Here is a 14,158-nt window from a genome sequence, read left to right on the forward strand (position 1 = left end):
GAACTTTTAAAATTGCGTATAATGTCAGGTATTTGTATTTATTGCTTACAGTATACAAAAAATCTTTCTAGAGCAATCATCAATCAGAGTTAGAAAATATTTAGTTCCACCAATCTATGTGGTTTGCATTGGACCACACAAATCTGATTGCACTAACTCCAAAATTCTTTTATCTCTAGAAATGGAATTAGGATAGGAAAATCTAGTTCGCTTACCTTCTAGGCACATAACGCACGGAGTGTCGACGGCTCCTTTTTATTTGATGCCATTAGCCAAACCGTTTTGTAATTCTTCCATCGCATCTGAGTGTAGGTGGCCTAATCTTCTGTGCCATAGATTCGCATCAATAGATAAGGATGCATATTTTGTTTCTGCACAGTGATTACTTGGTTGGTCCAGCCTATACATTCTGTTGATTAACGATGCTGTAGGTATCAGTTTCTTCCCTGAATCTCAAATGCGACAGCCACTATTGTCAAAAATGACTGAGTAACCCTGTTGCACTATTTCGCTTACAGAAAGTAAACTTGTACTCAGCTGAAGAACATAAAAGTACATCTGTCACCTTAATATTTATTTTCTCTCGGCCTGTCACAGCTTTAATATATGTGCAACCTGTTCCTTTAATGGGTAAATTTTCAATGTTGGTCACAGCCACTTGTGAACTGGGAACTAACGCTATGAAATTTAAATCACATGGATGGTTTGACATGTGAGTTGACGCACCAGAATCCACAAATCAGTCTTTGTATATAACTTTAGTTGACGGTGGCATCATGAAGAATGTCTTGTAACCGGATTCTTTAATTGCTGATTTTTTTGCTTGTCTTGTTTTTACTGTGACAGTTTTGCTTTGTGTGTCCATATTTGTTGCAGTTGTAACATCTTGGATCTCTGGGATTGTGGTGTGAGCTGATTCACTTTTCTTTATTCACCAGGAGAGCCACATCACTAACATACAAGTTGCCGCACTCTTCATCCTTTACTTCCAGTAGTAATTTGTTTTTAATGGAATCGCCCATTACCGGCATGTTGGAGTTCTCTAAACCCATTATCATTGGTTTGTACACAGACAGCTCAGGTAACGAGAGAGATCCTATCCACTCGTCTTTCACTTCAAAGTTAAGATCAGTCAATTTATTTGACGTTGAAATTATTCTCAACACACATTCTTCCACAGATGAACAGTTCTCTAATCGTGTTGTTAAAAGCATTCTCAATAAGCCTATTCTTTGATAAAGTCCTGAATCCTCGCCAGTTTGTTTTAATTTATCCCACACTTACTTTGCAGATGACATGCTCTGCAGGTGCACATAAATAGCAGGATCAACTAATAAGATCATTTTGGCCCTTGTGGTGCATATCTTGACTTCATCTTTGATCTCGCCGTTATACACTGCCACAATTGTTTGTGCTGTAAATAAGTTCTCATTGCAAATTAGCATGTATTGTAATTTTCTCTTCCTTTCAGTTTTTTTTTTCCTTCTTCAATTAACGGCAATGAATTAGCACTGACTGAACTCATGATATCGGCGTTCTGTATCTGTGTCTTGACGTGACGAAAAAAACATAGTTTTTATTCACTTCAAATAAACTGCTGTGTGACTGTGCCTGGGCCCATAACCTGTTATTGAACTTGAAATAAACACGGGGTTACAGTTTGAAAGTAAACATAAATGCTTTTATTAACACGCACAGAACGAATGTAACACAAGGGTACGCAAAACACATACACATAAATTGGAACGTCTATAAAAGTGTCCGTAGCAACTGCAGCAAAGGTAATATGTAGCAGAGGCATCAATTCTAAATTCCAACAGTAGAGGACAGAAGGCACCAAGGAAGCTTTGTGCTGTTATGAATCTTTCACCTCTTCCAGCAATATTTAAGAGATAATGTAGCTTACTACTCAATGGAGTAAGAGAAGTTGCAGAATTATCAATGAAAACTGCTGGTAAAGAATCTACTGCTGAAAACTATGGTGACAGGGACATAGTGTCCCATTTCGAAGGTACATGGCAAAAAAAGAGAGAGAGAGAGAGAGAGAGAGAGAGAGAGAGAGAGAGAGAGAGAGCACACTTCATTGAATAGAGTTCTTACAGCAACATCTGTTGATACTGGTCAAGTACTAGATGTCAAAGGTTTGAGCAAATTTTGTCACAGTTGCGTGAAACGGATCCCAGATCATGAAACGCAATATGAACTTTAGAGAATCAAGTGCAGGGAGTTGTCAGCCTGTTTACCATATCAGCTGCCTCCCATAGCCTGATATATGGGAAGTACCCTGGTGATGGGACAGTGAACCTTTCTTTGAGAATCAAAAATGTGCTCCACATGGAACTGACACTAATGTGCAGAAGTTAGAATGTGTGGGACATGTACGGGAAGTCTTGGCCCTAGACTTAGGAAGCTGACAAGATCTGTCGGGAAAAATTATCTGATGAAAGGAATAAAACAAGAGGGCTACATACATTGCTTAGCAATAAGAAAGGATCCAGGGAACCTGAGAAACATGGGCCTTATATTTCGATAAAATGTTCACAGACAATAATCCTATCCACAACTTTGTACCTGAAGGGAAGTGAATAATGGTGTGGCTTCCAAAGGTCAATTGCTGGAGGTGAAGAATATCATCACAAGAATTCTCTACCAATTGCTGTAACGGAAGTCATCAATTATATTTTCACAGACTTTTCAAATGAAAACTTATTGAATAAATGTCTTCATGGTGATACCAAAACCTAAATGCGAGTTTTAACCAATGTGTATGGGAAAGATTGCCAAAAAGCATTTTTGTGGGAAGAAATGCAGTTGCCATTGATGTTTATGATGCAGTTTCATGTTTTTAATGATGGTGTGCAAAGCAGAAAATATCTTTTAGAGAAAAGACAACTAAGCCTGAAGTGAATGATACAAAAGCTTTGTGTGCGATAGAGAGGGCGTAGTTTTTGGGGGTGACACAATCAAGAAGAGTTTCATAGAAATGTGAGAAGGAAGAAAACATACACAACGTGAAAAGAGAAGCAGCTTATGGTGCTGGACAGTTCTAAAAGAATCCAAAATACAAGCAGAAACTTTAACGGGCATTTTCCGCAAAACACAAATTTGTGTATAGGTACATATAACAAAGTATAAGTCATATTACTTCCAAACTTGGTATGCTTACAAAACCCAACCTCCTAAATGCAAAATAGAATTTTCCGAATCTATTAAAAATGTAGCAGAAATTGAAATAATTAACAACAAATTCTGAGGTTTTTCTAAACATAAAGCTTAAAATGTAGTGTTCATTTATTTCTTCATCAATTAAATAAATTCCAGAGTTTCAAACATCTGCAAGTATGCTTTGTACACATCGAGGAAACTCTTACTTATGAAGAGAAGGGTACCTACATAATCAGGTGCATCCAAGAGTCAGTGAAAAAAAAATTAACAGTTTTACTTGAGGGTGAAAAAAATATCTGTTAGGTTTCGGAACTTTCACTGCTACGAGTGTGAACATGGAATCCTTCCTGGTCATGCTGAGAAAAAATTATAAATTTATTCGGAAAGGTACTGGCAGTGGAAATTAAAATGTCCTGTGATGCCTTTCCTGCTCCCAATCAGCCAGTTTGACCTCCCACCACAATACATAAAAAATGTTAAGAATATATCACTCTCAAGCTGCTGAAGCTCTAAATAGCATTTTTGAGCTGTAACATAAGGCAATTACCAGCTATGTATGTAATGAGTGCAGATAAAACTGATCTCACAACTGTTCATTGAGACAACTTAATGTGATTAGTTTAAAGCATTTTACAGATGCTTAACGGTAGAGAAAGAAATGTAAATTCTAAATATTTGTAGTTAAAAGTTTCGTACATGGAATCTCACAGCATGCAATAGCAACTGAGCACTACTTAGAAAAAAATAATCTTCTATAGGCTTTAATAGCAATAAATACAGAATTCATATTAAATTCTCAACTAAAAAACAAGTCCTTAAAATGCTATGACAACTGCACGTACGCTGACAAAGAGAACTGGTAAAAAGTATACATAAGTGAATTTGTAGTAAACAGGTGGCAGGTGGCGGCTCAGTGGTTGTGGCCTAGAATATATTCTGGAAGATCATAGGTTTGATCCCAATCAGTTCTCAGAATTTTTTTCCCACTTGTCATTTCTCACACCTCTGGCAATGTTCAAGACTTAGAGTAAAACTAAATTGTGTGGCAGTTGTTATAGTTGCAGCATTTTACTTGCCCAATAATGTATAGCTATCGGTGTGTCAGACAATGAGCACAAAATGTATGACACTATGTTAGGAGAAGAGTCTATGAAGAAATTCCAGCAGGGTGTATTACTGCCATAGTTAACTTACACTATCGTTCTTACCAACTTAACATAAGCTACTCTTTCTTCCTCCATTTTCTTGTCATCAACGAAGTGAACACTATTGTTCACTTGAAGTTACAGTTGTCTACTCATTGATGATGTGAATTAACTGCTATCTTCAGTGTTATTTAAATCTGTATTGGAACAAGAAATGAACAAGAACGTAACAAATATTATAAACTACCATTTACACAGCAAATTCATTTTAAAAAATTATTTAAGCGCATTGAAATTTATACAAACCACCGCATACAACTTCGGGATAAATATCTATTGTCATTATACAGGTTTGAAATAGGCATAAATTGTGGTTTCAGGCATCCCATTAGTATCTGTCTATTTTCTGTAACACTAAGCCTGATAAAATTAGTGCTTTAAGTTTCATGTGTTTCAACACTCAAACGTTTTGACACTTTCTTTTCTCCATATAATGTAATAATTGTGAATTTCATCTTTAAATTATACAGACATGTGTGAATGCTTTCTTGTTCCTCTTCTTAATACTGTTAGAACATTTTCGGTCACTATTTGTCCTATGTTCCGTGAATTAAAGTCAACAGCAACCTCTTTACACTACTTTTCTTTGATGGCCATAGCAACTACCCATTTTTTACCTTCTATTATTCTTTATACCGACCAAATATGAGTTCCAGCAGTAAATCTTCTGTGGCTGAAGGGAAGTTTGACAATTACCCTTTTTTATGCTTACATTTCTCTATTATAACACGACACCTTTGCATTACCATATATGGCCAAAGTGTGAAAATCATGTTGTTAGACGATTTCTGTGGTTTTGCCAAGCTTTTTTAGTGCTACTTTGGATCAACACTAACTCCTTCAGTGGATTCACGTTTAGTGTTACACATTAGAGTGGACTCGAGAACAGAGTTCAATTTCTGAATTTAAGTCAAAATTGACCTCTAGTCAGCAATGTATATACACAGGGTGTCTCACAAAAGACACCCAGGACGGGTCCGCAGGCTTCGCAGCATGGCCACCACCACTGCGCCCAATAACCTGACACTAATCTACTGGTAGTCAGCTGCAGGTAGGCTTCCCCAGAGTTAAGCACAAACAATGTTACAATCTGATTAACTTAAGCTTACCTTTATTTACAGTATGCGCTCAAAATGATGTCCCTCTGTGGTAAGAGCGGCCTGACATCTCCTGAACACATTAGCAAACACTCAAATTTTGGCTGCCGAAATCTGGGAAATAACTAGCCGAACCCTGTCTTCCAACTCTTTGAGCGTGTGGGGATTGGTTGTATATATCTTGTCTTTCAACATTCCCCAAAAATAAATATCACTTGGATTTAGATCTAGAGAATGAGATGGCCTGACAACCATTCTATCATCAAAACTACTTTGAATTGCTTTCATAGAAGCATTGGCGATGTGTGTGGTCTTGCACTGTCCTGCATGAAATAACCTATATATTTTCGTTACATCTACAACTAAACTCTGCAACCCCTGTGAGATGCGTGGCAACAGGTACACCCCATTGTAACAGTTATTAGGGTTTCTTTCTGTTCCATTCACATGTGGAACATGGAAAGAATGATTGATTGAATATCTGTTAGAATGAATTGTTTCATGGTAAAAGAGTGGTCCAATAATTTGTCTTGCCCTAATTGCACACCATGCTTCCATTTTCACATCATGCTGAGATTGTTGATGTAATTCATGAGTATTTTCAGAGCTTCAACATCATTTATTCTGAGAATTTACATATCCTGACAATGCAGCCATGCTTCTTCAGAAGAAATAAAGCATGTCAGGACCAACTTGCCCATCGTACACAAACTGTAACAGCCAGTTGCAATAATGATGACAAGCAGCAGTATCAGAGTTCCTCAGTTGATGCACTTCTGTTATTTTGAATGGTTTCAATTTCAGTCTGCGCACGGCTCTGTGAGCAGGTGTTTTTGACTCACCAGTCTGAAGTGCCAAAAGGTGCAGTGATTTTCTCAGACTTCTTTTCAAGGCCTCCCCTATTTCATCAATTTATTTTCATTTAAAACACTAGATTCTCTAGGCCTTTGTTTGTGTAACACAGATACAGTCTCTTGAAATTACTTCACTAATCTGTGTGTCACTGAATCATTGGGGGACATTGCACAGCAGGAAATTTTTGTATGAATTCAAGCAGACAGGAAACGCAATACAGAACACCCAAACATTCATTCGCACAGCATAGAAGACATGCACACAGTGTTTCTATCCAAGGACTGGGCCCACTGACACACTGACAAGGAAAGTACCAGCCTGTGTAAAATCGCTAGGCAGGTCTAAGGCGTCTATTCAGTCCCCTGTTTTCAATTTCACATTCAAGAAATCGTTCACACAGGAGAATTGTACAAACATACTGTCATTTGACCACCGGACAGACTCCTGTATGGACGACATAGTAAAAAGCATACCTTGCATAGCAAAACAACTGAAAGATCTGAAAGCAAATAAATCACTAGGTTCGGACAGAATATCAGATTTCACAAAGAGTACTCTACAGCACTGGCCCATTATCCAGCTTGCATTTATTGTGAGTCTCTTGCCCAGCACAAAACCCCAATGAACTGGAAGAAAGTGCAGGTGACTCCAGTATAAAAGAAGGGTAAAAGAAAGGACAAGCAAAATTACAGACCAATACCCCTAACTTTCATTTGCTGCAGAATACTTTAACATATTCTCTGATCAAATATAATAATCTTCCTCGACACTGAGAAGCTTATGTCCATGAATCAGCATGTTTTAGAAAGCATCACCTCTGCAAACTCAGCTTACCCTTTTCTCACGATGTACTGAAAACTATGGATGAAGGGCAATGGACAGACTTCATATTTCTGGAAAGCATTTGACACAATGCCGCATTGCAGGCTGTTGATGAAGTTAAGAGCATATGGAGTAAGTTCACAGATGTGTGAGCGACTAAGACTTGTTAAATAATAAAACCCAGTATGTTGTCCTCTAAGGCGAATGCTCATCAGAGACATGGGTAACGTCAAGAGTGCCCCAGGGAAATGTGAAAGGACTACTGTTGTTCTCTATACACATAAATGATTTGGGCAGCTATCTGCTGCTGTTTGCTACTGATGCCGTGGTGTACAGTAAAATGTTGAAGTTGAATGACCTTAGGAAGATACAAGATAACTTAAGACAAAATTTCCAGTTGGTGTGATGAATGGCTGCTAGCCCCAAATGTGGAAAAATGTAAGTTAATGTGGATGAGAACAAAGATCAAACCTGTAATGTTTGGCTACAGTATTACTAGTGTCTTCATCGACACAGTCAAGTCGTTTAAATATCTGAGTGTAACACTGCAGGACAATATGAGGTGGAATGAGCATGAGGGAACTGTGGTAGGAAGGTGAATGGCCAACTTCAGATTATTGGGAGAATTTTAGGAACGAATGGTTCACCTGTAAAGGACACCGCATATAGGATGCTGATGAAACCTATTCTTGAGTACTGCTCAAGTGTTTGGGATCTATACCAGGTTGGATTGAAGGAAGACATCAAAGCAATTCAGAGGCGGCTGCTAGATTTGTTACCTGTAGGTTTGAACAACATGTAAGTCTTACAGAGATACTAGGGGAATAAAATGGGAATCCCTGGAAGGCAACATTTCTTTCGAAAAACACTACTGAGAAAATTTAGACAGAGACAGACAGGCATCTGGAGCCGAGTGCCGAACAATTCTACTGCTGTGAACACATCTTGTGCCCAAAGACCATGAAGATAAGATACAAGAAATTAGGGCCCATATGGAGGCACATAGATAGCCTTTTTCTCTCACTATTTACAAACAGAACATTAAGAGAAATAACTGGTAGTGGTACAGGGTACTCTCCACCACACACTGTATGGAGGCTTGCAGTATGTCAATGTGCATGTAGGTTCGACGCAATTGCAGTAATGACGTCTAGCAACAATATTTAAAACGTTGACAAAAAAACTCAAAAGAAAACACCAGTACACTCAATCACACAGTGTAGGGGGCACGTGCTAAGTATTTGTATCCGAGAACTACGCAGATGCAGCAGCAACAGCCAGCAAATGCGCTCCGCAACTTGCGGTCCCTCCTGGGTGTCTTTCGTGAGACACCCTGTAACGGCCCTTAGTTTTAGCATTTTGGATCTGTAGCACACACTTGTCTTGTTATAACAAGCCACCATCATCCAGTGTGCACTCAGCTGGTGACAGGTGGAGCAGAGGGGCAGAGGGGGCTGGGGAGTGGCACCACTAACAGAAGTCTTGCAGTGAATGACAATAGTTTTGCGATTTTCTGACGAAATAATTTTAGGTATGCTTCTTCTACTGGTCAGTACCCATAAAATGTTCTGGCTTTCTTCATATTGACACTGAACTGATACACTTGTCTGCCTGGGTAGAAAGAAACTTCAGTTTGCACAGACGAGTCTCCACTAAATCACAGTGCGCTCGCTCGCTCTCAATAGTTGCACTTTAGCAACTACAACTATAGATCCTAGATGGTTTGATTGCAAGAAATCTACTTTCTTTTCCTTTTTGGGTGGTGATACAAGACTTACTATTAACAATACAGATATATAACTACGGTTTTGTGAGTTATTAATTCATTATCTGTACATGGTAGAAAATATAATTCACTTATAATTCACTGCAATAAGTTGTCATGTCATGTAAAAACAAGTCTCTAATAATGAGCCATGAAGGATAATTGTGGAATATTATTCCAATCAGGTAAGTGTTAGCGACAGAAACCAACACCAAACATATCCCAGCACAGTCATCTGTGACAAGCCAAAGCTGTCAGAAGATCTGAGAATGTACTTTCTCACAGCTAACGGAACAATGGGATGTATGAGCGCCCCATTTCTTAGTTGCACCAATTTAGCACGCGCAATTCCACACAATAGACTGTATATGCAGACAGACAAAAATGTTTCACGAAATTTTGGTGCAACATCGCATTGGTGGAGTCCAGAAGAACTAAGAAAATTCAGTGGTCAGCGAGGAGATAGGGAGTGGAGACACTAGTTTGTCGTACATCAGTTGTAGTCAACCTGGTTCCTACCACTCAGTAGTGGGTGTTCCAGGTTTCATAGTAGGCGGTAGGTGCTAAGGTATTTAACAACATTTTAATTAGGTTTCCATAAAATTTTGACAAAGTGATTGGTAAGTAATTATGATCATATGGTTTAAGGTGCTCTAATTCCATGTAACAAATTTTGTGAAGTTACTTCCATACTTTATAAATCACCATTACTAAGGCATCGGCAGACTGTTAGAAAATTTAACTACTCAAAAGACACAAAACTAGGTGGTAGGTAAACTTGGTTGACCATCCTTGCTTACTTCACTCATGCAAGAGAAAGCTGGTCCAATTATTCTGGTCTACTCTTTACAATTTATATTCCCATATACCATTACCAAATGGCCAAACAACCTATGGAGGAGACAGAAGTGTAGTATCATAAAATGATTATTAAGTAGATCATGTATACAATTTTATTTCCTCCCTTCAAAATGTCTTTTAGACTGAGTCCAGAAATGATTGTAGAGAAGTCATTTACATACACATCAGAGAGACTCTGAAGAAAAACAACTTTGACACAAGAAAGCAAAGTATCAGTTGTGATATTATTGAAGGAAGAGGTTAGTAAACAAAGTGATACTATTAATAACATAGTAGGACATGAACTTCAAGACATTACCAATGAATGACATCAAAGCATGCAAACCAATAGCAAAACAAAAACCAACAAACTAGCACCACTCCCATGGGAATATGGAGGACAAGGGCAGGGGTGGTCTTGTTAATGCTTTCAGGCACAATAAAAACTTTATGATAACAAACCACTGTGAGAAAATAGGAGTTTTCATCAGAGATATAAATGTAACTAAGGACTGTGCAACGTATTTTAAAAATGAGTCTCACGACAATTATTGGCTTCACCATCTCGCAAAGGGCGCATCAAAATTGTTCACTATGAAAGACACATTCCTAATTACACTGAAAACTGTTAAATATGGATGAATTTAGACATTAGCCAATACTAGAGACAAATCTCATATTCATTGGCTTTGCCAACTCTAACCACATTTTCACTTCACAGCATAACATGACACCAGGCTACACTACAAATCACTCACCACAAACCAACATATCAGAGAGAGAGAGAGAGAGAGAGAGAGAGAGAGAGAGAGAGAGAGAGAGAGAGAGAGAGTGGGGGGGGGGGGGGGGGGGCGACTACTACACTACTACACACTAGCAAGGATCTTGCTCATCAGCCAGCTCCATCCACAATAAACAGTGTCAATTAGTGTTATTTTCTGATTAAACATTAACTCAATGGTACACACATTTTGCAAATTAAAAATATAGGGCTATTAGTAATACGTTCACTCTCCTCCATAACCATAATATCATTTCTATACATAAAACAATGTGCACACCTCAACAACTCAATTTTACTGTATATCTATAAGCGTATGATGCATAAAGGAAAATGCATAAAAATTTTGGCGCATACATTGCATAACCTATCCCACGAAAAAATGAGATATTTTCCCAGTCTCAGACGCAATTCCAGAAAAATCAGGACTATGACTTACCTTTACTGCCATGATTGTTCCACTAGGAATATGACGCATTTTCTCAACAACACCATAGGCACCACTGCCAAGGTCAGAAATTTTCTCTAGATCATCAGCCTCTACAACAAAAGTCTTCTCTCCAATAGTAATTGTTGTTCTTTTATCAAGGTTTCGTGGCGGGGTTCTACATAAAAAACTCAAATCATCCATACATTCACCATATTTTTAATCATCATATCAACTAGGAACAAACATTTGACCATAACAAATAAGTAGGCTAGTTAAATTTTATTTGGGGCCTTCCATGAAACTCTACAATACAAGCCCTTAATAATACCTAAAAGAGAAAATATACAGCATACAGTAATCTGCTGAATGTCTAATGAAGAATTTCTAGAAAATTCCTGCGTGGACATTAAACATCCAACTGAGGAATACACCTAATTGGAAGTATTTGCATCAAATGATGTAAGTCTGTGTCAAAGGATAGAAATTAGACATCGGTATCTTCTAGTCCCTTCTATTACATGTGTGAGCAGTAAAATCTCATTTAAATGTCAGTCGTTATACAAGATATACACACGACACAAAGGGGATTTTTTAAAACTGTCTTAGAATACCTGCTGTCAGAATTTCAATACTAGGAGTAAGCACTGTGTTCTGCATAACACACAGCCTGCTGTGTCTCCGAAAGGAATTTGTTGAAAACAGTACACATGGCACAATACATATTTAATTTGAAAAATAAATGTGTGTGTGTGTTCCACAGATATCAATAGTATGCAAAAGATCTAGTTTGGTGACTGAGCACTCTTGAGCTATAATACTGTATCACAAAACTAACAGTCTCAAACAAATTATAATTTCACATGAACTGAAATGTATCATGTATTACACACAAGATTAACATGATTGGAAGGCTACTGTCAGTAAAGCTTCAATTCCCTGACAGACAATTTAAGGGAGTCTTCACAGTCATAAATATTACTGGACTAGCTTAATTCCTAATATCAGCTCACACTTACGCTAGTTTAATGAAGTTATACCTAACCTCTGCCATGAAAGGAAAAATTAATGACTGATAAAAAATTTAAGGATATAGGATATCTTGATAACATCATACATTATTCTGAATTGGTGTGGGGGGGGGGACCTGACATAACTATCTAATCAAATCAGATTCAGTTATTCTGCCAACGATAACACTGGAGGCATCGTCAGTGTCAAACCAATCAGCACATCTTTATGTTCTCAATGTATTATGACAACCGTGACCATTTATTGATGAGATATCCGAAACTAATGCTTCGAAAAATTGATTAAACTTAAAAACAGTATGGCTAACAAATTTCCCTTACAAATATAGGGCACTTACAATACTGGCGGTGAATCGGGTACAACTACTTTCAAAATCGTCTTTCTTCGAGCTAGAAACAATAACAAGATAAATTTAGTATGAGAGCTTTTTTATGAAAATGTCTTTTCGATGGTAAGTTACTAAAATCTATAAATGTATTTAGATAAATTACTACACCTGTCATGATTTTTTTTTTTTTTCGTCTGGCAGCAACGTAAACCGGAGCCTCGTTACTTCCGTTACAAACAGCAACCCTCAAATTTCTCTTAAATTTTGCGATTTTCTACATGCGTAGCTCTACTGCCTACGTTTTGGTCAATACCAAGTAAGTTTTCTAATCAACCATAACAAACGAGTCACAGTAAAATATAATGAAAAACGCCAAATTTTCACTACCAGAATATTGTGACAAACATTCCATGCATGTAGTAGTAGAAATACACTGTCATTCCCTCACGAACATAGAACTTTAACGACCACCTACATCTTCATCCTCACATAACAACAAATAAGGGTACGCGAATATACACCGCCACTATTTTCACCGCCATTAACAAGCCTCCACTTATTATATTTCAATGTCAAATCTGTGGCCAAAGATAAGCTTCTAGCGCGGAATCATGACCAGCTGCCCAGGCAGCCGTAGCACAGAACATTTTTGCAGTGCGGCATATCACAAGGCAGCACATTTCTTGAATAGTCTTTTATTATTTTCAAGTTTCTTGGTGCCAATTGTAGTCGGAATCACAAATCCAAAATAGGAATATTTTCACTTTTAAAAAACAAATGGTAAGTCATTATAGTAATAATAATCACATTGCAAATCTAATGCTGGGTAATGAAAAGCAGTGAAGTATCGAACCTTTACTCTTTCATTTATGTTACTGAATACCTCGAAACTCAAAGAATAGCTAACTATATTGCCAGCCTGGATTTATGTTAAGAACATATTTCTCATAATCAACTGATTACTTAGACTAATAGACCATATGATAGTTGATAATTGTTGGAATTGTGTGAACAATATATTTCGTGTGTGTCGGCGCAAAGTGCACTGTGTAAAATTTTTCGGTGTTCTTTACGGCAATAAAAAGCAAGTTACCGTTAAGAATGAGTACGGCACAAATTCAACAGATTGAAAGACTTATAGGTCGCGAAAACTATGCAACCTGGAAGTTCGCAGTAGAAGCGTATTTACGTTTAGACGACCTATGGGACGTGGTAGATGGGACAATGAAATCCACAGATCGTAATTATTCAAATAAAGATAGGAAAGCAAAAACAAAATTGATATTACTGATTGATTCGGTGAATTATGTTCACGTTGAAAAAGCTGCTACAGCGAAAGAAGTCTGGGACAATTAACGAAGTGCATTCGAGGATGGTGGTCTTACGAGAAAAGTAGGATTATCACGCGAGTTAATTACCACTCGTCTGGACAAATGTAAGAGTGTAGACGAATACGTTAACAAAATAATAACCACGTCGAACGACTGAGAAACATCAGATTCGAGATCGCTGCCGAATGGATAGGAACATTCCTGTTGGCAGGACTGCCCGAAAGGTATGCACCTATGATTATGGGACTTGAAAGCTCGGGTATACCAATCACAGGCGTTAAGGTGAAACTGCTGCAGGACGTAAAGAGTGCTGCAAGCTGTTGTACAGCAAGTAACGAAAGGGGTATTTTTAAGTTGGATACCATTGACAGTAAACATAAAAATGTTAGTGATTCAGTATATTCAGCAGAAGGTTTTTTATGGCACCGGAGGCTTGGACATCAAAATAGAAAGAGTATGTCTATAATAAAGGATATGGTAAAGGAAATACAGAATTTTAGTGTGTCCAAG

General features: G+C 37.8%; 1 protein-coding gene across 3 annotated transcripts in view; it reads right to left on the bottom strand.

Annotated features, from left to right (window-relative positions):
- The window catches only part of LOC126236287 (dual specificity mitogen-activated protein kinase kinase 6), a 49,717-nt gene extending 36,822 nt beyond the window's left edge, over positions 1-12,895 (bottom strand). Inside the window, exons 1-3 of one of the 3 annotated variants that reach the window (XM_049945472.1) lie at positions 12,486-12,895; positions 12,327-12,378; positions 10,970-11,135 (exon numbers count right to left, since the gene is read on the bottom strand). In XM_049945472.1, coding sequence (XP_049801429.1) covers positions 10,970-11,135; positions 12,327-12,378; positions 12,486-12,492 — 225 coding nt within the window. In that variant the 5' untranslated portion in view covers positions 12,493-12,895. Of the gene's footprint in view, positions 1-4,373; positions 4,493-10,969; positions 11,136-12,326; positions 12,379-12,485 lie in introns of those variants that run through there. The other 2 variants (XM_049945474.1, XM_049945475.1) reach the window with 2 other exon arrangements.
- Positions 12,896-14,158: the final 1,263 nt, after the last annotated feature.

The sequence above is a fragment of the Schistocerca nitens genome, chromosome 2, assembly GCF_023898315.1.
Source record: "Schistocerca nitens isolate TAMUIC-IGC-003100 chromosome 2, iqSchNite1.1, whole genome shotgun sequence".
NCBI classification, from domain to species: domain Eukaryota; kingdom Metazoa; phylum Arthropoda; class Insecta; order Orthoptera; family Acrididae; genus Schistocerca; species Schistocerca nitens.